The sequence below is a fragment of the Stegastes partitus genome, unplaced genomic scaffold (genome assembly GCF_000690725.1).
Source record: "Stegastes partitus isolate 25-593 unplaced genomic scaffold, Stegastes_partitus-1.0.2 Scaffold2184, whole genome shotgun sequence".
NCBI classification, from domain to species: domain Eukaryota; kingdom Metazoa; phylum Chordata; class Actinopteri; family Pomacentridae; genus Stegastes; species Stegastes partitus.
In genome coordinates, this window is record NW_007579915.1 from 41859 (window position 1) to 67862 (window position 26004).

Here is a 26004-nt window from a genome sequence, read left to right on the forward strand (position 1 = left end):
GCAGTGTTGGAGGTACACAGTGAGCTACTGCTTTCGCATGATAGGGTCAATGTAATACTACAAATAGGTGCACAGTTTTCATTTTTAATTGTAATTTAGTGAAAAATTGCTGCTCCATAGCAATGCTGAACCCACTCTAAGCACTGCTCAAAGCCTTGCTGGCTCTTCCCTCAGGTACATTTTATGTGTGTCATGTGTTCACTTGTTCTGGGGTTAAGCACATCCCAAAATGAGCTTACTGGCTGTAGGCTAGCGAGGAAATGAAAGAATCTCAGGGAGATTTGCTAACTGGGCTGACAAGCGTCTGCGAGGCAAAAGGCGCAGAGGGGGAAAATGGTGGTCATCCCTAGAGGCATCTATAATTCAGGCTAGATGTTTGACCACATGTTAAAAAAACGCTAAAGGATGCTTTTGAATCACAACTTTTGTTCAAAAATAAGCGTCTTTTTTTAATGTCACCTGTTGGAGCTGATAAACCATCACACTTGGCTGGTTTTAATCATTCCCTCACCCAGTACAGCTCCTCCAAAACGACTTATCTGATGGGGTTTCTTTTTTTTCTGCTTGTCCAAGGTAAAATTTGAAGGACTGCTGTTTTTTTTTTGTTTTTTTTTAAACTGATATGGGAGTTTGCCAACTTTAGCTGCTTTTCCACTACAGGAATTCAATGACCTGTAACCTGGAGCTTGCCATAAATGGAAACTCATGAGAACTTGTAGGGGAAAGGAAAGGTAGTCTTTGCCTTTCCACTGTATTTTCCCACTGGGAAGGCAACAGCAGGACAGACATAGTCATTTTGTTGCATACTCAAATTGCACTTTCTGGTTTTCTTTATAACACAAAGTTTTAAAAATTTTCATTGATGTTTCCACAGAAGTAAAATGGTGGTTACCGCTATGTTTTTGTGTTGGCTGTAGTTTCTGTTTGATGATTGACAGGCAAAAAAGCCCACCCCTTCTCGTCCTTGATAGTATACCACCTCCTGAGGGGTGCCAAAATCTAGCTCCCTGAACTCCCATCATCCCAAAGTCAGGGGAGGACAGTGGAAGCACTGGCTGAGCCTGCAAGTTCAGTTACTGGTCCTAAGTTCCCGTTGTGGAAAAGGCCTACTCGTAGGGGGTGGTAGTCTGGTTTCTTGGGGCATATTTTGGTTGATAAAGCAAGATGACGCCAGGCTAGGGGCCTGGGGACTGAGACAAGTGGCTGGGAGAGAGTGGGGAGAGGAAATCCCTGTAAGCACCTAGCCCTGAATGAAGGGATGAGGGGGGTGGGGGGGTTGACACACGGAAGCCCCTCTGGTAATGAACCCCCCAAACCCCACAACCACACTCCCAAACCCCACCCTCCCTTCTCTATGTGCCTCAATCTTCCTGCTTAACCAATTGGTGTTTCTTTTTTACAGCGATTTGATCCTGCCCATGTTGTGCTGATGGTAAACTTAGTGGTAAATGTTATTTTATCCCCCAATTGAATTGTTTTTTTGTTTTAATTTCTCCCATTTTTTTTTGTTTTGTTTTCCTCTCATCAGAGCACCAATGCTACATAGGCTTTCAATTCTCTCTGTATTAGTCCTCATTCTGCTGCTTGTATATTACCATGCATATGTATTACTCTTAGAACATTGTCATTTTGTTTGTTTTCAGTTTTTTTTTAAACCTTGTGATTCACACCCTGTGATTTAGATGCACATTGTTTTTGTCTGGTCCCTTTCTTTTCCACTGGAATGGGTAATGTGGAAGTATTGTCACTGTGTTTAAAGATTGGTGATAGTTTGGGATGACTGTAATTGTTCATTAATCCTTAATTCTGGGCCTGGCTTGTGACTCCATTCAGACAGACCACTGCAGTGGCTGGCGAATAGACCAAACCCTATTTCTGGTTTCACTTCTGTGCCGCTGTTAGACAACAAGCATGAATCCACATGTCTATCAGTAGACTATCCGTAGTCTTGTGATCGCTATCACACACAGTCAAGCCTTTCCTCTCACTTCCTCAGCTGAATAAGGCCTCCACAACATGCAATCAGAGTTAGGTACTCAGTCGAAAGCCTGCCCAGCTGACAGACACTGCAGTGGGACTGAGAGTCCAGGCAGGCCGTTGTATGTTAAAATGCCCATGCATCAATGATTTCAGAATATGTCATTGGGCTGTGATGACTAAATTACTCAAGGAAAGTACAGAAATGAATTGCATATTTTAATCAAAACAAAATACTCTTACCTTCCTCTGCCCAGGAAGTTAAGAATGTGACACACCTGTCATTGTAAAGTAATAAATTCATATTTTAAGCCTTATAATGCATTACTTTGACATGTTTCTTTTTGATTGAAGATATTAAGTTTTTCTTTATTTTAAGAAATCAGTTTTTGTCTTTCTAGAAGAGAAATTTTAACTTTAACGACCTGTGCCCACTTGACGCAGGTGTCACAAAAATGAAAGTTAAATTGTACAAGCCCAATGTTGTAGGTTTTCCATATGCCCAATGGCATACATAGAAAACAGATTTTATGAAAAAAAACAACCTAAGTTGAATATGTGGGCAGAAAAAAAAAAAACTGAAACCAAACTGAATTGATAATCACTATCAGTAAGATCGATAATTGTATCTGGCTGGCATCAGGAGCAGCAGACTAGTCCAAATTCTTTTTATGCCTTTTGTTTTGAGATTCCCCTGTCTATCTATCCATCTATCTATCTATCTATCTGTCTGTCTGTCTGTCCTCCCCTTCCTTCTCCTCCTACTCATACCCATGTTTTACCAGGTAAGTATCCCCATCCCTTGCACTGTCACCATGGCGATACCTGGCCTGTGACGTCACTCTGCTGTAGTTCAGTGCTTGTGTCCTTTTTTTAATTTTACTCTTTCTCTCTGCTTTGTTTGGCTGATTATGAGTGGATTAAGCAATTCTGTGTCAATCTCCAAAGTAGTTTTGATTTTTATATATTTTATATCTTTAATGTTTCATTCTGTTTTTTGGTTGTCTTTGGTTTGTTTATTTTTCTACAGTTAATTTCCTTCTGATCTAGCTCTTTTCACAGCTTACGTAACATAGCTTAAGCGGACAGGGGAAAATAATCTTTCGGCTCCAGTCATGATGAGGAAGGGGGCCTGGGACAAGGGAACAGATTTGGACTTGAGGACAGCAAAAGGGGCTTGCAAAGGGTCAGGCAGCCTGTAGACAGTTCAGCAAGATATGATGCAATAGGCCTTAGATAATATTAGGAGGCTTTGTTCCCCTCATGGAGGATGTCGCAGTGGTGCTCAGTGAGCAGTGGCAGCAGCTGCGCAGGCCTGTTGCAATTCCCCACACACACACAACACACAAATGCCACACCACACAGTCCCTCGAGCTGTAGCGTCCTTGATAAACTTGGCATTCAGGTTTAACAGGACTGCAGCGATGAACGGATGGAGGAGGGGTAGTGGGCGGCACAGTTAGACTGAAAAAGATATGGAAACAGACTGGCGTACAACTGAAAATCTTTTTTCTAGTGCACTTCATCTTTTTGGTAGTAAGACATAATGCTGAACAACCCTAATGCCCTTGTCTTCATTTAACCCACCAGGAACACACTAGTTGCAGCTAATTTGACTCATTCAAAGTGCAAACCAGCAGCCAGGTCAAATGTATCAGCAAGGCTAAATTGGTCAGTAGTTGGTGGCTGCAGTAAGCTGTGAGAATAGCTGGTGTTTGGTTCACTGTAGCTTTCTGGTCTCTTTGCACTTCAAGGCAAAATTCTCTAACCCCAGCACCCTATGCTCTAAAAGCAGGCTGTCTCCGAGTTGGTCCTTCGTTCCAGCTTAAAAAAACTCACCTAGTCCTCTCTCTGTCTCTTTTCCCTCAGGACGCACCGACCCTGTGCCCATTATCCTTAAATATGATGTCATGGGGATGGGACGGATGGAGATGGAGGTATGATGCTTGTTTTTTCCTATGTGCATATATGTTCATCTTATATTTAGTGGGAAACTAATGTAGAGGCAAAAGCATTTAGATTTTCCATGGTCCAACGCACTGCAGACAGTGTCCAGCAACAGTTTAAGATGTTTTGATAAACTTGCTTTGAACTTCTTTTGACACTGGTGTGAGTGCAGTTACAGCTGAGTGGAAATAAGTCAGAGAAGCATCCGTTTAGCCCCAACGTTATGGGCCAGTTGGCAACAACAAGTCGCATATTTTTTTTTAAAATATCGGTCTTGTATTGCAATGCTCACTGCCGATGGCCAGACAGCCTCTGGAAGAATCATTGGGAGCATCAAATCTGTTTACATGGCAGAAAAAATGCACATGAGGCTAAGAGCACCATTCACAGTGCCAAGCACCAAGTTTCAGCTGGAATCGTGTACAGCTCCACAACATTGTACTGTGGAGGAGTAAAGACATACGAAGTAGCAGATGCCAAGAGAACACTTGCCAAATAAATGACTTGTGTCAGATGCAAATTTATCAGTGCAGAAAGATTCGTGGATGGCATATGTCCCATTACTCAATTGAGCTGAAGTCTCAATGCTACAATACATGGTGACGTTCTAAAGAGATCCTGCATTAATGACTGTGTGGTGAATAATAGGGATTCTGTGCACAAGGCATTAAAGATTTTAACTGCCATGTGCTGACCCTGACCCCTTCAACCCTTCAAATACCTTGGAGATGGATTTTAATGCACCACCTAACATCAGCGTCTGGCCTCAGTGTTCATGTTTGTTGCATAGACGCTGACAAGTGTAGAAACAGAATATAAAGTATGATACTCTAATGCTGGGTACCTCAATACCAATATAGGTGCTTAAAATCTTCTGTCTGCATTCCTTGTATTTTTAGAATATCAGTTCCTGGTTTAAATAATGTTTGACCTTTACAGTTTGTCAGAATATCATTTATCTGCACTAAAAAGGATTTATGCTTGGGTTGATGTCATGGCTCTAAAGTGGTTGCATATGTGACCTTTTGTGGAGAGTTTGCAAGTTCAAATTTAACGTGGTTCCATTTGTACCAGTGCATAGGGGTCATTAGGCATCTGGCCACGGGAACTATGCTAGCCATTGTTTTTGAAAATAGTACTTTCATAGTACTATTTTAATAGTACTGGCTCATTCAGTGTCTTCCTGTCTGATGTGTGAAACAATCCATTCAGGTGTTCCTGTGTTCCAATGAAGAAACACTCCATAGTTAATTGTTTTTAATAAACCAAATGAGGAGAGACAAGCCGTCACAATCATGTACTGGTGCAGCAAACCGGTAAAGTTAGTAGCACTAGTTCTACTCACAGAAAACGATCCATTGTGTCTCTAAAAATTAGCAGTCAGTCAGCATCAAAAATATTGAGGAAAACGCACAAGCAACATCATTCATAATTTTTATAGTTTGCATGTGCTGTCTCTGTTGCCCCTATAGGCCAGATGTGCCCACAGCATAACAGCTTGCCTCCATGGTGTTACACTTTTGAATGGCATTGAAGATGGATTTGGAGTACTGTCATTGCAAGTGGTGTAACTGCTGTGTCTGTGTTTCTAGCTGGACTATGCAGAGGATGCCACAGAGAAGAGAAGAGTGCTTGAAGTGGAAAAGGAGGACACAGAAGAACTGCGGCAAAAATACAAGGTGAGGTCCTTCAGCTTCTGTGTTAATGATGATTTTTGCCAGTTCTATAACCAGAAGGGGTGCTGTAGTAAACTTATTTAAATATAGAGGGTAACAGATTACATGTAGTCCAGTAGTTGTTGTTTCCCTGTGCTCTTTGAACCTTTGCATCTGCTCATTACTCTTTTTTTTTTTCCTTACCAAAAATAGGACCAGATGGAAAAGGAGAAAGCCATCGCCAAGGCTCTGGAAGACCTAAGAGCAAATTTCTACTGTGAGCTTTGTGACAAACAGTACACAAAGCACCAGGAGTTTGACAACCACATTAACTCTTATGACCATGCTCACAAGCAGGTACTGCTCATTACCAAGTCTTGCACTTTTCATGCAGATCTGTTGTGATTGTACAACTTAGGAGTGATAATTGAGCTGAGATCCTGATGGGCTTTGTTTCTCTTCCCCTTGTGTTATGCAGAGGCTTAAAGAGCTTAAACAGAGAGAGTTTGCTCGTAATGTGTCGTCCCGTTCACGGAAAGATGGAAAGAAGCAAGAAAAGATGCTGCGTCGATTGCATGAGCTGGCTGAGCAGAGGAAACAGCAAGACCGGTGAGAATTTGTTCCTGGAGTGCCCTCTGCTGGATGCAACCAACACATATATTGATGCCACAGTCTGAAGTCTGTTGTGTTTTGAATCACCATTGTATAATATGTTTTACAAAGACCACATGGTAAAACTAAACTAGTGATTTGAAATTTTAACAATTTACTCTCAGTGTTGTCTCGAGGCCATATTTTCCAAAATAAAGACAGAAGTGAATCATATTGATAGTTATACTTCTGTGTTATGTTTCAGTACTCCCGGAAGTGGACCCATGTTCAAAACAACCACAGTGGCTGTGGATGGAGAGAAGTCAGAAGATGGAGACAATATGATGCCTGAGAGCCTTGGTTTGACAGACGGTGCCCTGGAAGGATCACTGCCAGAAAAAACTGATCAATCCTCCCCAAAGCCTGGCCCAACTATCAGCTTCTCTCTGGGGAAGAACACCTCCTCATCTCCAACCTCCAGCAGTGCATCCAAAGTCAGTGTATCCTTCTCATTCGCCAAGAAAGCTCCGGTGAAGCTGGAGACAGCAGCTGCCGTGTTTGCTGATCACGGTGAGGAGGCTATGGAGGAAGAGGAGGGCCAGGAAGGAGAAAAGGCTGGAGTACAAGAGGAAACATCTGGCTGCAGCACAGATAGCCCTAAGGCACCATCTGGAGGAGGTGAAGGAGCAGAAGGATGTGGTATGGCAGGGACAGAAGAGGTACAGCAGCCTGATGATGGAGGCTCCCTGGCCTCCACTCTCAACAAACTGAAGATGATGATGAAAAAGGAGGAAGGATATGCTGGACAGGAGCCTCAGTACTACCACTATGTTCCTCCTGCTCACTGTCGGGTAAAGCCTCACTTCCAGTTTTTGTTGTTCATGAAGGCCACTGAACAGTGTCAGAGCAAAGAAGATGAAGACGAGGAAGAGGCGCAGGAGGAGAAACAGGCTGAAGAAAGTTCTGAACAGATGGAGACAAATGATGCCGAGTGTAAAACTGAAAAAGAACAAGATAATGTCGCTTCAACTGCTGACCCAGAGCCAACTCCTCCATCACCTAAAGTGAAGCCAGAGGAGGATACATCTACATGTGCAACAGACACAGCTTCCACTGTACCCATATCACCTTCTCAAAATGCAGAGTGCACACAAGATACTGTGGACTCAAACACTGGTCCTAAAATCCCCACTGGTCCCTTCTTCCCAGTCCTGAGTAAAGATGAGAGTACTACCCTGCAATGGCCCTCTGAACTCCTTGAATTTACAAAAGCTCAGCCCTCCCTGTCTTACAGCTGTAATCCCCTCTACTTTGACTTCAAGCTCTCCCGTAACAAAGGAGTGCGTGGTGGGAAATTGGCTAAGTCCCCTAAGCCTGGTGAAGAGTTTGATGACAAGGGACAAGAGGTAGCTGCTTCACCAGCTGAAGTAGATATGGCCACTAAACCTGGAACCAGCACTGACAAAGACAAGGCGGTGATGAAGGGAGAGCCTGGCCAGTCGGAAAATGATGAGCAAAAGCCCACAACTGGCAGCAGTAGTGCAAAGAAAAAAAAGAAAAAGAAGAAGCATAAGAAATCTGCAAAGCACTCAAAACGCAAAGGAAAAGAAAAAGGAGCAGCAGAAGAGGCAGAAGGAGAGCCCGAAGAAATACAAGACAAGCCCAAAAAGAAGAAAAAACATAAACGGAAGAAGAGCAAAAACAAGGCTCCAGACCAAGACGAGGCAACAGGCGATGAAAAGGAGAAAGCTAAACCAAAGTCAGAAGATAAAGCTGTTGCTTCCTCTGTTCAGCTGACGACTGGAGGGGGAGGAGTGACAGGAAATACAGGAGTGGAACTGGGGAAGAGGAAACGTGCTGCTAAGGAAGTGCCTTGCAAGTCTGGAGCAGAGGACGGAGGAACTGGAAAAAGTACAGACAAGGCCAACTCCTCCGAGGAGCACAGTAGCACCAAGAGACAGAAGACTGACTCCAGTGCATCTCAAAGTGCCTCCTGCTCCACCTCAGCCCAAAAGAGTCCTGGTCCTGGTAGACCTCCCAGCAGTGAGAGTGAGGAAGAAGGGGGCTCTAATGCGCAGCGCTCACGTCATCACAAGTCAAGTCCGCGGGAACAGCGGCGCCACCATAGTGAAGAGTCTGGTCGGTCCTGCAGCCGTTCATCAAGGCGGGGGGACAGACGAGGCAGCAGTCGTCGGCGCCATCGAGGCCAAACCTCCCGTAGTCGCTCTTATTCCAGCAGCTCTGAGCGCTCCTCAGCGGGCAGCAGTGCCTACAGCCACCGTAGCCGCAGCTACTCTGACAGCTACAGTGACTACAGCACAGAAGGTCGCAGACGAAGGCACTCCAAACGTTCATCAGACTCTGAATATGAGCGGAGAGGGAGCCGGGGACGTAGACGATCCCGGAGACATCAGTACTCCTCTTCTTCGTCAGAAGACTCACGCTCACGTTCACGCAGCTACAGCCGCAGGAAGAGGCATCGGCGACATCATCGGAGCAGCTCAAGAAGCTCCAGCAGCTGGAGCCGCAGCACCAGTGCAAGATCCTGGAGACGTAGCTACAGCCGTAGCCACAGTTCTGCAAGCCGCTCCTCCAGTTCAAACAAAGGCTCCCCTCACAGACGAGGCCCCAGGCGCGGAGGGGACAGTGACACACATCGCAGAGACTTCAACCGCTCTCGCATCTACCGCTCCCAGTCTCCACGTTCTTCTTCATCACGAGGCCTTAACCGCAACACCCATTCATCCAGCTCGCTGGGTTTGAGGCCAGGGGGGTCTCGAGATGCAGGGGAACAGAAACACACCCTCACTGCACGCCAGCTGCTGGAGAAGGTTCAGTCTAAAAAAAGCTCTGATGATTCTACTACAGGAACAAAATCTGGAATAAAGATTAAGGACCCACCACAGGGATATTTTGGTCCCAAACTACCGCCAACCCTGGGAAACAAAGCCATGTTGCCACTTTTTGGTAAACTGCAGGCAGGGAAGAAACCAGTGATTCCCCTAACCAGACCAGATGAGGGAGAGAAATCAGGGGTAGGGAAGGGCTCTGAAGCTGATGGAGAGGTTATCCTGGTAGAACCTATAAGGGAGTTCCCTCCACCACCACCTCCTCCAGCTCCACCAGTCCAGAAAGTTGAGGAGGCCCCACAGAGCACAGTGATTCAAGAAGAGACACAGCACCCCACTACAGAAGACCAGGTGCACCAAGAACCCCGGCCATTGTTTGAACAGGAGCCCTCCATGATGATGCCCCAATACCAAGGAGAACCCAGTCAGGATCCTTCCCAGAACCCTATGATGGAGTCCCTCATGCCTGAAATGCAGCAGCAGCAGCCCCCAATGCACGCTTACCCTGGGTACCCACCACCCAACTTGGAGGAGGATGGCATGGAGGCTGAGGAGGACGGACTGGCTCCTTTGGAAAGTCAGCCTATTACGTTCACACCAGAGGAGATGGAGAAATACAGTAAGCTGCAACAGGCTGCACAACAGCACATCCAGCAACAGCTATTGGCCAAACAGGTCAAGACATTTCCTTCAGCCGCTGCGGCTGCAGCCGCTGCTGCCGCAGCTGCCAACTTAGCTCCCGCTCCACCTCCACCAGCCCTACAGCAGATCCACATTCAGCAGCCAACTGTGTCAGTAGCTTCCGGCACATCAATCACCACAGTGCAACATGCCATCCTGCAGCACCATGCAGCCACTGCTGCAGCAATGGGCATCCACCCAGCCCACCCCCATCACCCGCATCCTGCACATGCCCAGCTGGCCCAGGTACATCACATTCCCCAGCACCACCTTACCCCCATTTCCCTGTCTCCTTTGGGCCCCTCCCTCGGTCATTCTCTGGGACACTCACTTGGACATGCTGGGCTGATTCCTGCCCACCCAACAGCCTTCCTCTCTGGTCAGCCTATACATATTATCCCTGCTTCTGCACTTCACCACACCCCCTTAGCTCTCCATCATGTCCCACATACTGCCCTCTACCCCACACTATTCACGCCCCGACCCTCCCAAGCTGCTGCAGCAGCAGCTCTCCAGCTCCACCCACTTCTACACCCAATCTTCTCAGGGCAGGACCTCCAGCACCCACCTAACCATGGCTCTTGAGTAATGAAGAAAGTGAACTCAAATGTTCACAGCACCCAGCCACTGGAAGAAAGACTTAACCTGAACTGTCTTGGTTTAGGGTTTCAGATGAAGTCTTTGTAACAACATGCAGGCAGAGAGGCAGGAATCTTGTCAATTAAACCACCATTTTACTGGCCTACACAGTGCAGCAAGTTGTAGCCACAAAGTGGTGCAGCCTGTGTTTGGTACAAAATCGACACTAACATTTTTTCTGGTTCATGTGGGATTGTTTTTGTTTTTTTACGTTTTCCCTGAATTTTTAAGACAGGGTGTAGAGTTAAAGAGATTTCCTCTCGACATTGGCTTATACTCCAATTTGGGGTGGATTAACAGCCTGAGAAGTCTAAGAAACCACTGGAGTTTATTTGTTTTCCACATAAAAATGTTATTGTCACAGTTTTTGCTCATTTTGGCAGCCAAAGAGACACATAATGGCTAATTAATATAAGCAGGATCACATTAGGAGAGGAGGAAGAACTCATATTGTTCTAGAGATGAACTGCTTCACCTATGTAATGTACCTTTCACAGATGGACTATTTCATAATTACTGATATTGTTTATGTTCTCATATGACTACTTGCTCTCTATTGGACTCAAAATAATTTGTAATGCAGTAACTTGTACATATATCAGTGTGTAATGTGAAGAATCCCACTAGCGATGGACATAGGAAATTAGAGCTACGGTGTCCAAGCCGGTATGACAATGTCACATCAGAAGCCATCTCTAAATGACGGGATAACAATGTGATGTGAAGGTCTTAGCATCCCTTATATTCTGAGGCAAAGCTTATGTTCCCTGTGGTGAGGGTACGTCTGAATGAATTGCACTGAAATCTGTACATCGAGATGGTGCTTTTGCATCATGTAACAATAAGATTGTAGTATACTGCAATAATTGTATTTTTCTGTTTTTAAATTATTTTCCAAGATGCTCTTCAAAAGAAGGGTTGTGTTTGGCTTTTGTGTAATTTTGTAAATAAAACTGCTGTAGATTAACCTATTAACACTCACAGAGGGTTGAGACTGCTATTGGAAAAAGCAGAACGAGGAGTCGGACAGAAGATGGACACTTGCGTATTTTATCAAGGTTATTTCTAAATCTTGCCAGCAAAGGTTGGGCTGGGATGGCATACGATGGTGATCTGTCTAAAAGTAGCAACTCTGTATTTTTTAAAAACTTAACTCTTGTTTCAGCAAATAAAAAATTGAGTTCATGTGTTGTTTTCCATAATATAAATTGCTTGATATAAACACTTAAAAGCCACAAGAATGATGGCACATTTTTAAGGAAGATCTGGTCATATTTCCATTAAGTTCGCCTGGTTACTGAAGATGTCAGTGTCAAACATGAAACAGTAGATGGCGCTCTAGTCACACTGAATAGACTTGCATGAGCAATAAACCTACAAAACTCCTAATAATGGGGAATGTAGCATGCCTTTAAATTCATAAACTACTATTAGTGCTGCAAAAAAATGCAATTACTGTTACCAGCAGAACCATTAGACGAAGATCTACAAAGGAAATGATGCATGTTTTATTCTGTTAGGAGAATGAAATCACTCGCACAGTGAGACTAGACCCAAGAGAGAACATGTAACCATTAGGAAAGGGCTGTTGATTCCATTGTATTTCTCAGTGGACCTTTGTTGCCATCCTGCTTATCTTGGGTGTATAACATACAGCCATTTCCCAGTCTGTTAGGTACAGCTTGCTAATATAGTCTAATACTGCAATAAACCATCAAGATCTGAATTTCCAGTTTTTATTAAAGTGCTTTTACGATGTGTTAATTGAACTCTTTGACAATTTAGAGGTTGTAGTTTATCGTGCTGCTGAATTGCACCACATTATACTGATGCTTTTTTATTTTCCTGTTCGTCACACTTTGTCGTCGTCTTGTATTGGACTTGTCGTATCAGCCAGGTGTACCTACTAAGCTGGTATGGACTGTACAAAATGATCCGTAAAACCAAAGATTCTCCTGTGAGTATTCTGGAGTTGCAGTGTAATGAGACACAGCATTATGAACATTTTCACACCAGTATTTCTGTTTCTCTATGAACCATGCTGGACAAGGCATAGTGACACTGACAGTATTAATGACAACTGAAGGAACAAAACAAACAGCTTTTCAAAAAAGTTCAGTATAAATAGCTATTGGAAGTATTTCGAAGAAGCTATTTGGGCACAGTCACAAGAGTGATTTACAGTTTTTACAGAAGTGGTTTGATAAAAATGGGTGTGTGGCAGTATCTGGAGGAAAGCTGATCAGGAAAGTTCAACATCAGATCAACATCAGAAAAAATACTGTCTGTAATTAAGGTCTCCAACCTAAAATAAAACAAAGCTGAATATAATGGCACAATTTATAAAAATTACTTTAATGTTAAAAATTCATATCATGAGGGATGATGTGCTGCGGAAATGTCCTCGACTGATTGAAAATCGTCATTGTGGATGGATGGTGGTCAGCCCAGGTATCTGATCACCAGGAACATGAAGACGCAGGTCAGCAGCATGCCTCCGATCATGATGAACTTATCCTGGGTGGCTCGCCTTTCTATAAGTCTCATCACTGTGTTCGACAGCCCCAACATGTTGGCCACATCCAGCATCTTCTTGTGGGTCCCCTGTGCAGAGCCAAAACAGCCACACTGGTGTCAGCAGCAATAATCACGTGACAGATTAAGACTATAGCAGCCGTAAATACACACAGCGTTGGCACTACACGACCACATTGTAATTATCCACACTAATTCGCTGATTGTGGGAGACGCTGAGTGCCAACACCCTCCCTGACGCGCCACTCCGTCAGAAGTTTCTCATGGCTAGACAACCAGGCTGTGAGTGCTGATCAACAGACACACCCTGATAAGAAGAGGCCTGAAGCAAAGCCAGGAAGCCCATCTCCTCCCTGGAAACAAGGACTCACCCTCTCAGTGAGCATATGCAGACTAACAATAGGACTATTGTGATTGATGTGGACAGCAGAAACTGGGTCAGGAACTATAATTCAATTCACCTTTATATAGTGTTTCCTTTGTGCAGCTACTGATGGAGATTTATTCTGCTAAATCGACTGTTGCCACGTACCGACAGTGTCGATCTCTGATCTCGGAGGCCGTTGAGGATGTTCGTGCCGCTGCCCAGGAGGTCGTCCATGCCTCTGTGTGCGTTGTGCAAGTTAGATTGGAACTGTAGGGTCTCATCTATGGGGATGGTGGTATCTGCGTCCTGTTGAACAACATTTTTTATTCTACATTATTAAGCTCGGGCCTGACACATCTGTAAGTTTCTGTAAGTTTGATCACTCTTGTGTGGTTTACTGTCCACTCTGTTCAAACATACACATGACTCACATTGGTGGTGAATTTGCGGTTCATGAGTTCCTCCCTCTCCAGCTCCTGGGCCTCTCTGGCATAGCGTCGGTGTTGGAAATTTTGTAGGGCAGTCCGGAGGTGCTGAACATCATATTTAAGCTGGTTCACTCGTCTGAGGGAAAGAATAAAACATCTTTATTTAGTTTTGCAAGTACAAAAAACATTCTTTATTTTAACAGGTATACAAAAGACTGGATTCAATTACATAAAAAAATACCTGAGAATGTTCTATTAAAAAGCCTTTACACTCATTTACATTGACGTTATATCATTTTTCATGCCTGCTGTGGTAGGTACATTGGTTGTAGCTATTTTAGTATCTGATTTTAAGCTGGCAGGAGACGGTACTCGCTTATAACTTAATTTTAAGGTTTATTCTCGTCATGGCAAAGCGTCAATGAAAACTTACATGAACTAGCGCTGTCTTATTGGTTAATCTATTCGTCAGTTCTCTGCTACTCATCTTGGTATTAATTACGGAGAATTTACACTGATATAAAAGTCAGTAAATTCCCGTACTTGATGAATAATCGGAAGCCCTGTAGTATGTACTGGTTGTCATTTTGTGTCACGACCATGAAAAGGGTATTACCTCTGTGTGGTATTGAAAAGCTCTTTAAAAGTCTTGCTCACTTTCTTCATATACTTTTTCTGATTGCGCCTGATACACAATTCTAAGCATTCATAGTGGCTCTGGATGATGAGAACATTTCTTTTGCCCTTGAATCTCTGGCAGTTGGAATGAAGAGTGTCTCACAGTCTCCCGCTCTCCTTAGCTTCAACTCAGGCCCCACTGGAGACCTACTAAGATCACAGGAGTGCTGTGGGATGGGGTGTACTGTGTCCCCTAAGGCCTGTTTACCCAGCTCAGAAATGAATCTTTGCCCGATGCAGCAGGAATGCCGGTGATGACGGGGCTTCTGAGGAAAAGTTTTCATAGAGCCACGTCGCCACAGGGCAGGACAGGGCTGCCTGTCTCATCTTCTACAGCCTGCCTGCAACTATATGAGATATGGCTCACCCTACCAGTTTTGGGGCTTTACAGTCACCCTCAATTGACGCACTACAAACTCACAATTTGGCGTTCTGGCGGCGGTTCGGTGGTTCCTTGTTGGCCAGGATCTCAAGGCGTTCTAAATGATTGAAGATCTGGTCGATTCTAGCTTGTAGTTCGTTCTCTAACACTTTTAAGTTGAGAGAAAGAAGAAGAAAAAATTAGGGGAAAGGGAAAGGGAGAGTTAATTTGGTACAATTATAACCAGCAGTAGCTTAACATCATTTACGAACAGTCCAAAGTGAAAAGTGAATGGTTTACTTATTTATATCATGAAAAACGGGAAATTCTAACAATGTGAAGTTATAGCCAGCAACCTCCAGGGTGAATAATTACATTTTTAAAACTATTTGACTAAATGATAAACCGATTCTTGCAGTTCAAAGTCAGATTTTCTAACACTTTCTGAGACATGCTTAATCCCAGGTTACTGCAGATGTGTACCTGGCCACACTGTACCAAAATCCCTTAGTGTGGCACCCATCAGTGGAGTCTCTCTAATTAGTCAATGCAGAGGCTTACATCCTCCTCTGGGTTAAAATAGCTGATGTCATAATCTGTGAAGGGGATGTGGAGGAGGGTTGCCCCGCTCCCACCATTATCTGGTAGAAGCCCTCCCAGCTCCTGTCACTGCACCCACCCTACTGCTTCCTGCCCTGGCACCAGCCTGGCCCAGAGCTGATGGAGCAGGCACCATCCCCAGAAAGCAATCAGCCCCCCTCTCTGTCATTATATACACAGGAGTGACAGGCAGCCATAACAAGGAGCCTGTACTGAGAAGAGTTTTACAAACCATTCAAAGGAAAGTGGACTATGCCATCACCACTGATACAGCATTCATATGCAGAGCAGTGAATGAAATAAATGTAATAAACCACGACAGCTGTCTACTCACAGTGGACCGACTGACGGTCTGTCTTCTCCAGATTTCCCATCAGAGATTGCACCTCCTGGATTTGCCTAATCCAGAATAAACATAACGTTACAGCACAGAAACCAAGACCAACTTTACTCTTTTGTGTGTGTGTGTGTGTTTTTTTTTTTCCACTTTTACGAATGTGAATGAAAATATTGTCATAACTAATGACCACAGCATGTTGATATTTGTTTGCTTCAGCTGAAACTGAAGTTAAAAGGCGAGTAATTAGCTGGGTTAAGTAGTGAGACACGTTAGCTAAGTTAGCTAACAGAGTGTAGCTGACAGGCTCCACGAGAAGACAGGCGCACTCACTTGTTCGTCTGGTGATAAAGCGTCTCCATTTTCCGTGACTGAATGAAACCCCGTGGGTTCCGTTACTTTATCACACTACTTTTGTTGTAACACGTTTATTCTGACAGGTTGCTACGCTAGCGAGCTAGCGAACGGTAGGGAAGTGAACACGTCATCAGCTGAGCTTTGTGTACGGAAGCTGCGCGGAGTCAGTGCGCAGAGAGGGCAGAAACGAAGAGAGCTCACTCCGCCTCTCATTTAGTACACCGAGGATGGAGTTTCAGATGTTCACTTATCATTTACCGTGTACGGTCGTGGCCAAAAGTTTTGAGAATGACACAAATATTAGATTTTCACAAGGTCTGCTGCTCTCAGGGTTTTAGGTGTTTTTGTCAGATGTTTTTATGGTATACTGAAATATAATTACAAGCATTTCATAAGTATCAAAAGCTTTTATTGACAATCACACTGAGTTCATGCAACAAGTCAATATTTGCAATGTTGACCCTTCTTTTTCAAGACCTCTGCAATTCTCCCTGGCATGCTGTCAATCAACTTTTGGACCAAATCCTGACTGATGGCAGCCCATTCTTGCATAATCAATGCTTGGAGTTTGTCAGAATTTGTGGGTTTTTGTTTGTCCACTCACGTCTTGAGGATTGACCGCAAGTTCTCAATGGGATTAAGATCTGGGGAGTTTCCTGGCCATGGACCCAAAATCTTTATGTTTTGTTCCCTGAGCCATTTAGTTATTACTTTTGCTTTATGGCAAGATGCTCCATCATGCTGAAAAAGGCATTGTTCATCACCAAACTGCTTTTCAGTGGTTGGGAGAAGTTGCTCTCGGAGGATGTTCTGGTACCATTCTTTATTTGTGTTTTTAGGCAAAATTGTGAGTGAACCCACTCCCTTGACTGAGAAGCAACCCCACACATGAATAGTCTCAGGATGCTTTACTGTTGGCATGACACAGGACTGATGGTAGCGCTCACCTTGTCTTCTCCAAACAAGCTTTTTTCCAGATGTCCCAAACAATCAGAAAGGGGTTTCATCAGAGAAAATGACGTTACCCCAGTCCTCAGCAGTCCAATCCCTGTACCTTGGTTTTTTTCTGGAGAGAAGTGACTTCTTTGTTGCCCTTCTTGACACCAGGCCTTCCTCTAAAAGTCTTCACCTCACTGTGCATGCAGATGCACTCACACTTGCCTGTTGCCATTCCTGAGCAAGCTCTGCACTGATGGTGGCCCGATCCCGCAGCTGAATCAACTTTAGGAGAAGGTCCTGGTGCTTGCTGAACTTTCTGGGGGACCCTGGAGCCTTTTTTGCAACAATTGAACCTTTCTCCTTGAAGTTCTTGATTGTCTGACAGATGGTTGACCGAGGTGCAATCTTACCAGCTGCTATAAACCTGCCTGTTAAGCCCTTTTTGTGCATCATAATGATGACTGCACGTGTTTCCTTGTAGGTAACCATGAGTAACAGAAGAGGAGCAATGATGTCAAGCACCATCCTCCTTTTAAAGCAGGGGTCTCGAACTCCGGTCCTCGAGGGCCGCAATCCTGCAAGTTTNCAAGGTCTGCTGCTCTCAGGGTTTTAGGTGTTTTTGTCAGATGTTTTTATGGTATACTGAAATATAATTACAAGCATTTCATAAGTATCAAAAGCCTTTATTGACAATTACACTGAGTTCATGCAACAAGTCAATATTTGCAATGTGGACCCTTCTTTTTCAAGACCTCTGCAATTCTCCCTGGCATGCTGTCAATCAACTTCTGGACCAAATCCTGACTGTTGGCAGCCCATTCTTGCATAATCAATGCTTGGAGTTTGTCAGAATTTGTGGGTTTTTGTTTGTCCACTCACGTCTTGAGGATTGACCACAAGTTCTCAATGGGATTAAGATCTGGGGAGTTTCCTGGCCATGGACCCAAAATCTTCATGTTTTGTTCCCTGAGCCATTTAGTTATTACTTTTGCTTTATGGCAAGATGCTCCACCATGCTGGAAAAGGCATTGTTCATCACCAAACTGCTCTTCAATGGTTGGGAGAAGTTGCTTTCGGAGGATGTTCTGGTACCATTCTTTATTTGTGTTTTTAGGCAAAATTGTGAGTGAGCCCACTCCCTTGACTGAGAAGCAACCCCACACATGAATGGTCTCAGGATGCTGTACTGTTGGCATGACACAGGACTGGTGGGAGCGCTCACCTTGTCTTCTCCAAACAAGCTTTTTTCCAGATGCCCCAAACATCAGAAAGGGATTTCATCAGAGAAAATGACGTTACCCCAGTCCTCAGCAGTCCAATCCCTGTACCTTTTGCAGAATATCAGTCTGTCCCTGATGTTTTTTTCTGGAGAGAAGTGACTTCTTTGCTGCCCTTCTTGACACTAGACCTTCTTCTAAAAGTCTTCACCTCACTGTGCGTGCAGATGCACTCACACTTGCCTGTTGCCATTCCTGAGCAAGCTCTGCATTGATGGTGGCCCAATCCCACAGCTGAATCAACTTTAGGAGAAGGTCCTGGTGCTTGCTGAACTTTCTGGGGGACCCTGGAGCCTTTTTTGCAACAATTGAACCTCTCTCCTTGAAGTTCTTGATTGGCTGACAGATGGTTGACCGAGGTGCAATCTCACTAGCTGCTATAAACCTGCCTGTTAAGCCCTTTTTGTGCATCATAATGATGACTGCACGTGTTTCCTTGTAGGTAACCATGATTAACAGAAGAGGAGCGATGATGTCAAGCACCATCCTCCTTATAAAGCATCCAGTCTGTTATTCGAACTCAGTCAGCATGACAGATTGATCTCCAGCCTTGTTCTCATCAACACCCACACCGTGTTAATGGGAGAATCACTGAAATGATGTCAGCTGGTCCTTTTGTGGCAGGGCTGAAATGTCTTTTTTGAGATTAAGTTCATTTTCAAGGCAAAGAGGGACTTTGCAGTTAATTGCAGTTGATCTCATCACTCCTCATAACATTCTGGAGTATATGCAAATTGCCATTATAAAAACTGAAGCAGCAGACTTTGTGAAAATTAATATTTGTGTCATTCTCAAAACTTTTGGCCACGACTGTACAGAGCGAGGCGGTGTCTTTGTGAGTGTTTTGTGAATACTAATAATAATATTATATAATATCTTAGCATTATTAATTTAAAAGAAAAAAAAAACAGTGTTCATCAAACTGTGTCAATCCCCCTCCTCTGCAGAAATCACAGCTGACACATTGCACACGTGGAACTGAACAATATCAATATCATTTGCAGTGTTGTTTTTCTCAGTTGTTTGTGCAATTTCACTGTCACGAGTAACATTACATTTTCATATGCCATATTTTGATTACATGTGCAATGTTTCGTGGTGATGTACAACATTGTCAATGTAATGTTTCATGTTTCAAATGCAGCATTGTAATTTCATGTGTAATATGTCATTACCATGTCGAACATTTCAGTCTTATTTTATCATATAGATAGCTTCAATCAATCAGTGTAGACAAGCTGTTAAGAAACCCAACACTAATTCTGTTATTTATTTCATTTTATGATTTTTCTTTCTTGGGTTTAGGTCCTAAATGCTGTGATGCATCACTGAAGTGAAACAGGACACCAGATGTTTGCATTTAATGTCATGCACGTTCCCGGTTCAAAACACTCCACAAAGGACAATTCACTTCAGGTTATACACTTAAACTTGCTAAATTTAAATCTGGGCTGTCGGCTACATTTTCCATTACATTTGATATTCTGTTAAATGTTATAGCTGACAGAGATCCTTTGGCCTACTATGACAAGTTCTGAGCGTGTGGTATAATCTGTTGACATGCAGACATGTGACAGGAAAGACTCTGAGAAACATCTCCTGAGGCTAGCTTTTGTCATCTCCCCTTGACTGGCTCTAATTAGGCTATCTTCTGTTTTTTTCCACAGATAGGTGTCAGAATATTCCTGTTTGTCCGTCCAGAAGCTTCCATCTTGCCTGCAGTCAGAGACACCAAAACTAATAATATAAAACTTTTCATAGTGAGGTGAGATTGCAGGTCACAAATCACTGAGGGGAGGATGACAGAGAAGGGAGATGGATTGTTTGTGAATTTGCCAGCCACAGACTGTCTGTCAAGAAGTAATGTGTGAAAGTGGCATGATTGGATTTCCCAGAACAAGTTGTGAAAATTTCACAATAGCTCCTTGGTGATTTAGTGGGAGGAAAATCATCCCGGGGCGCTGCCTGGCGCATTAACAAAACCACATCTCAATCACCTCACCCCAGAACCTCCGTCACTGTGGTGCCTGCCGATTTAGGAGGGGGGAGAATCAATGAGTCCAGGAGCAAGCAAAGCAAACTCAAGCATCCTTTAACATAATTAGTGTTGTGAGCTGCTACAAGCTCCTGTTTGCCACTGATAGCTGTATTTGTTTTCCTCCATCAGCACAGTAACCAGAAGTCGGCCCAGACAGTTTTCCACGGCGGCCTGATGGTACATGAGTTGATGGTTGTATCTCCAGGCTAGACACTTCTCAACAGAGGTCCTTTTCACCCACCCCCACATGTCAGAAACCTTGAGATCTGTTCATGCCACTTCTTGCTCTCGCTGTTCACCGTTTTCGGTTGTCATAACATATCCTGAGGGCAGAGGCTGGATGTGCACAGCCTTAACCTGTTGCTCAGAGTTGAGAAGAAGAAGAAGAGAGAAGGTTGAATAAACCCCCCCTCAAACCATTTCTGAGCAGTACATGAGGCACATTTACCTCTCTCTCTCTCTCTCTGAAGGTCGTGGGGTTCTCTCTGTCTGTCCTTTGTTTCAGCCCTGAGGAAAGGATGAGATGAGCTTACTGGTTTTCCTCCACACCTGAGCACCACGGGCTCAAACTGGAATCCAGACTCCAGGTGTGGAGCTCGATCACTCCAGTCTGACTGACCCAGGTATCACATGGACATAAAAATCTCACTATGATAGTGCAGACTTAGGATTCTGTCCAAATATCACTTCCACCAAGCTTTGTCTCAGATTATCAAAAATGTCTATTTTACTGGGATACTATTAGCACTTTGTTTACATGAAACCATTATCTTAGTGTCCTCAGGTCAGAGACAGCATAAACAAATTCACATACTGCTTTTTCATTTCATGTATAACAATGTATATTTCATAAATTCACCACACGCTTATAAAAAAAATAACCTGTAGAGTAACTTTTTGAAAACAATTTCTGATCAAGCATCTGGTTTGCCAAAAAAATATAGCATTAAATATGGATATGATCAAAGATATTTGTGAAATTTTAACTTGATACATCAAATCCTTTCTAAGATTTTATTGTGGAATCGCCACATTGAAATCTGAGGTTGTTTCAATGACAATATTTCAGAAACTGTCAAAGACAAAAGTCTGAACCTCTCATCATTCAACTCAACCATAGTCAGAGATTATTTGATCTGCTTGTCCAATTTTGCAGAATCCTAATCAATAAACATTTAAGAAGTTGTGGATCAAACATAGCTTCAAATATCAACGTGTAAAAAATGTGCTGAAAGTGAGTCAACGGGCAATTTTTGTTAAAAACAAAAAAAAGAAGAAGTTTAAGCAAATCAGAGATGGTTGAGCAGAAGGCCCTTGATGATTTGCAATCGAATAACTCAGCTGTGAAATAAATGTAGTGGAGTAAAAACAAAAAAAATCACATATCATGGCACAAGTGGGCTATGGATTGTTTTGCTAAATGTGTATTTTAACGCAGACTTGGATCCGCGTGCAGAAATGTCTAAATAATTTCTGCCACTAAAATATTAGCGGTAGAGATATGCACATTAGAAAGTTATGTGAATACTTCCTACTTGTTGGAACTAAACAAAGCATAGTGCTGGATCAGTCTCCCTGTCCTGGTTAGACAACACGGCAGCAGAGTTATTGCTCAGTAGAGGAAGAAAGCACTCAGTGTACTTGGAGTTTGCCCCCTCCCCGCAATAACACTGTTTGGCTCATCAGGGGAAAATGATATGTTATTGAATCACTTCTACACAATGTACTTAATGATGTTTTCCAGGCAGTATAATACATCATAACTTTGCAATGATTGCCCAAGACAGACAGAGTGAAGAAGCCAATTATGAGGAGCAAAATTGCCTTGGGTCAACAATTTTTGGATACCAGTCATTTTTTGAAGGCACACTGATCTTCTTGCTCCCCCCCTGAGGGAGATGAGCCACTCGTCTTTGAAGCTGTGATGAGACGCTGAATGAAAGCAAATGAGGGCCTGTCAGAGATGACAGGAGAAACTCATAAGCTCCCAACGTCCCGGTGGGTTTTGGTGGGAAAGGGCTCCGGAGAACTGGCCAGAGGTGGCACAGTTCCTTCTCAATCCTTCCCCAGGAATCTGAAGGACGACCCCTCTGTTGCCACCACCTACCCAGTGTGTGATGTGTGTTGTTGCTGTCAGTGATGAAATGCGAGTCAGTGCAAAAAGAGCTACAAAGAGATGCAAAACAACTTTTAAGTGACACAAAACAACCACAAACAGATGCAAAACCTGGAGTGCATTGTCCTTTAGTCTGTGCAAAGGTTATGTGTAGTTACATCATGCAGCTATTTATAGGTGTTATTTAATACTGGAATAGTTAAAGTTTTCAAATATTTGCTCCCTTTGGAAGTTTCTCCTTTTTATAGCGCTCCAACATTGATTCACAGCCAATATACTTGGGCTTTGTGGACAAGAACTTACAAAAAAGTGTCTTTAGTGTCAAAGGGAAAACACATTTCTACAAAGTAATGCCAATTAATGTATTAAAGAATAAGTGACTGCGCAAGTATTCACTCCCTTCGGGTTAGTAGATGCACCTTTGACCATTAAATGATTTTATTTATTTTTTTGTATTTTCTTGTCAGGGCAGCAAGAAAGTCGCCGGTTCGCATCCCGGTGAGGACACCCGGGATCTTTCTGCGTGGAGTTTGCATGTTCTCCTCATGCAGCGTGGGTTCGCTTCGGGTTCTCCGGCTTCCTCCCACAAGGTCCAGAAACATGTTGAGGTTAATTGATGATTCTAAATTGTTTGTAGGTTTGAATGTGAGGAAAGGGGGAAACTTCCAAAGGTGGTGAATTCTTTTCAATAGACACTGTAAAACACTGAACAAATCTTGTACTTATCAAGAATTTGTAGTTTGTTCTTACCTGAGTTTTGAATTTAAGTCTTGATGCGTTGTTATTTATTCCCAGTCTGCACACAATCCCCACCCTTGATTCAAAACTGTCTAAAACTGCTTCTAAAGGTGTCTTTTAACCCTTTTTCCTTCCCTCTAGAGTGAAGAAAGAGGTGCCCCGCTGGGAGAAGGCAACCAGCCCCCATTAATTCCACCTCTTTACTTTACTTCATGTGATCTCACAGAGGATAGAGCGATCATACAGCTGTCAGACGCACTCAGCCCTGCAGCCATACCACCTGCGACACCTAGACCTCTGAGGACGAGATGCCGTCCACCCCCTTGGCTGGATGACGGCTTAGCGAGGATGGGAACGTCAACAGCGATGGCACGGAGCCCTGCGCCGGGCTTCCCCCGCCTGACAGCTTCCTACCCACAGTCATGCACGCACTCTAAAACCACACTCATGATTAAGTCGTACATGTCAGTTAGCCGGAGTGTGTGTGTGTGTGTGTGTTCACAGAGCTCAAAAGACAACAGATTCGGATGGCACCATCATTGTGTGTCTGAATACACTCATGGAAATTAAAGTGTAGCTACAGATATTACTAATAATCACAGACAACATAACAGACTTATTTTTCAAGAGATGTTGCTGGTTGAGAGAACACATAGCTCTGGACTTTATCTGTGTTGTTCTTACTTGGACATTGTTGATGTGGGAAAGTTTTGTTTTGGTTGTGATGGAGGTCAGAGAGTGTGTGCAGCTGTATGTGTTTTTTGTGAGAGAAAAACCAAGAGGCGTACCGTGCGTTTAGAAAGAGGAGTCAGTTATGAAGGTGCGTGAGGTCTTATCGTGCCCTATCACAGCGGCTGTCGTGTAAACTCTACTGTTAGTGCTGCAGGTGTTACTGTCGAGCAGCATGGGAACAGCCTCCCCCGGGAGCTTCCCAATGGGGGAGCTCACCGTGGACCGCTCAAAAGGAATCCAGTAAACATTTGTAGGTATCTCTGCTGTGTGAAACCGGTTCACAAGAAACTACTGTTGCAGTACACAGTGCTATCTGCTGTGCCATGCTTTGTCTTCCTGCTAGAAGCCACATCCTCAAGCATCCAACCCGATTATGTCCATTTTTTTTATTTTTTTTGGTCTTTGCTTTACTTGGGAAGTTTCTTTAATACCAACAAATATGTCCACTTTTGTTTAACAAAGTAAGCTGCCTTGCAGGAGTTTTGAGTTGAATGCTCACAATCTCATTGCTAACATGCTCAGGTTTCTGTTTAGATGATTTTTTTTTTTTTAAAGATATAAATATTCTTGGGGGGCATTTTTTGCCTTTATTTGAAAGTGACAGTGGAGGGAGACAGGAAATATGGGGAAGGAGAGTAGGGGAATGTCATGCAGCAGGTGGTCCACAGCTGGGAATCAGGCCAGCGACTCCCTCCTCGGGGGCATCTGTGCCCATGTGGTATGCGCCTTGGCCACTCGGGACTGGGTCACCTGAACCATCCATCTGCTGATTAGCATTAAACACAAAGTACAATTAAGTACGGAATGTTTAACATTTTGACCTAAATAAAAGTCAGAAGCTGATCAAGGTCAGTAGGATGCATCCTCAGCAAATGATGATTTCTGCTCAGAACTTTATGGCAATCCCATTCAGTTCAGTTCATATGATTTATATAGCGCCAATTCACAACATATGTCATCTCACAGCACTTCACATAGTAAGGTGAAGACCTTACGGATTCTAAACAGACAACCAAGCAATCCAGGGTTTACTTTATATTCCCTATGAGCAAACAGTTGACAACGGTGGGGGGAAAAAAAAAACTGTAATGGGGAGGGAAAAAAAAAACCTCGGACAGAACCAGGCTCAGGGAAGGTAGCCATCTGCCTCGACCAGTTGGGGTGAGAGTGGGGATGAGAGGGGTGGGTATAGCAGGAGGGGTTTGGATGGGGATAGCAGATGGAGAGCAAGCAACAGAACAGAACAATGAACATTTTGGAGCCAGCGACTGCAGATCAGAGGCATGAAGATCTAGAGACACCTGCCGAGATAGCACAGGATCTAGGGGGAAACACAGAGTTAATGATGTGTAATGGTGCTATATAAATATATGGAAGACAGAGAAAGAAGAGTAGAGGAGAGAAGCCCAGTGCATCATGGGACGTTCCTCAGCAGTCTAAACCTATAACAGCATAACTAAGGGACAGTTCAGGTGATCCTGAGCAGCCCTGACTATAAACTTTATCAAAGAGGAAAGACTGAAGTGACTGACATTGCCATCCCTGTAGAGCAATACTGCAAAGGTCAAGCAGTCACATTTAAATAGCTTGTTTTTTTCAGCCAACAGTCTAAACCTCAGAGATATTTTGGGGAATTTCATGAAAGATAAAGATAATGAACAAATATCTAGACATTTTTTGAAGCAAGAGACATTTTTTGGGGCATTTTTCTAAAGAAAATACTTAAAAGGTTAAGTCATTATCTAAATAGTTTAATTAATTTTCTGTCAATTTTCAAAGCAATGCTTTTGGAAATTGAGAATACTGGCAACTGGTGTTAACTCTTGACTTAAAGGCATGTTTGTTTGTTTTTTTAAATAAAAAATGCTAAAATTACACCATTTATTAGAACTAAAACCGTAAAAACAAACAAACAAAAAATCCTACAATGTTCAACTTTCTGATGGTCCTTGAACAAATCATGTTTGTTTGCTCAGTATATTGTTAATGCCTCATAAAAGAAATGTTTTAAAAAATCCATCTCAACACATTTGGTACAAAAATTAACAATTCTGCACAATCAAGAAGCCATGAGTGACCCAGCTACAGCTTAAAAACACAAGGACTGTTCAGCATAACTGGGCTGAACCGCAGGCAGTGTCTCCATAGAGCAGATAGGAGAT

The 26004-nt window shown here is 43.4% G+C and overlaps 2 protein-coding genes across 12 annotated transcripts in view; one reads left to right on the forward strand and one right to left on the reverse strand.

Annotated features, from left to right (window-relative positions):
• The window catches only part of gpatch8 (G patch domain containing 8), a 28446-nt gene extending 16922 nt beyond the window's left edge, over positions 1–11524 (forward strand). For 7 of the 11 annotated variants that reach the window (XM_008304281.1, XM_008304283.1, XM_008304284.1 and 4 more), the window contains 5 exons: positions 3847–3914; positions 5517–5603; positions 5793–5936; positions 6058–6188; positions 6436–11524. In XM_008304281.1, coding sequence (XP_008302503.1) covers positions 3847–3914; positions 5517–5603; positions 5793–5936; positions 6058–6188; positions 6436–10285 — 4280 coding nt within the window. In that variant the 3' untranslated portion in view covers positions 10286–11524. Of the gene's footprint in view, positions 1–1402; positions 1445–3846; positions 3915–5516; positions 5604–5792; positions 5937–6057; positions 6189–6435 lie in introns of all 11 variants that reach the window. The other 4 variants (XM_008304288.1, XM_008304289.1, XM_008304290.1 and 1 more) reach the window with 2 other exon arrangements.
• A 301-nt stretch (positions 11525–11825) lies between these two features.
• On the reverse strand, positions 11826–18587 carry gosr2 (golgi SNAP receptor complex member 2). Its single transcript, XM_008304292.1, has 7 exons — positions 18574–18587; positions 15979–16136; positions 15643–15707; positions 14769–14877; positions 13673–13805; positions 13407–13547; positions 11826–12943 (listed from the first exon to the last, which is right to left on the reverse strand). The coding sequence occupies exons 2-7, from the start codon at positions 16005–16007 to the stop codon at positions 12782–12784; spliced, it is 639 nt and encodes a 212-aa protein (XP_008302514.1). The 5' UTR covers positions 16008–16136; positions 18574–18587; the 3' UTR covers positions 11826–12781.
• Between the last annotated feature and the right edge of the window lie 7417 nt (positions 18588–26004).

Coding starts and splice junctions, on each gene's coding strand:
- gosr2 (XM_008304292.1), bottom strand. CDS start 16,007: ATGGAGACGCTTTATCACCAGACGAACAA. Junction 13,806..14,768: donor CGCCGCCAGAACGCCAAATT/GTGAGTTTGTAG, acceptor TCTTTCCCTCAG/ACGAGTGAACCAGCTTAAAT. Junction 13,548..13,672: donor ACCGCAAATTCACCACCAAT/GTGAGTCATGTG, acceptor GTTGTTCAACAG/GACGCAGATACCACCATCCC.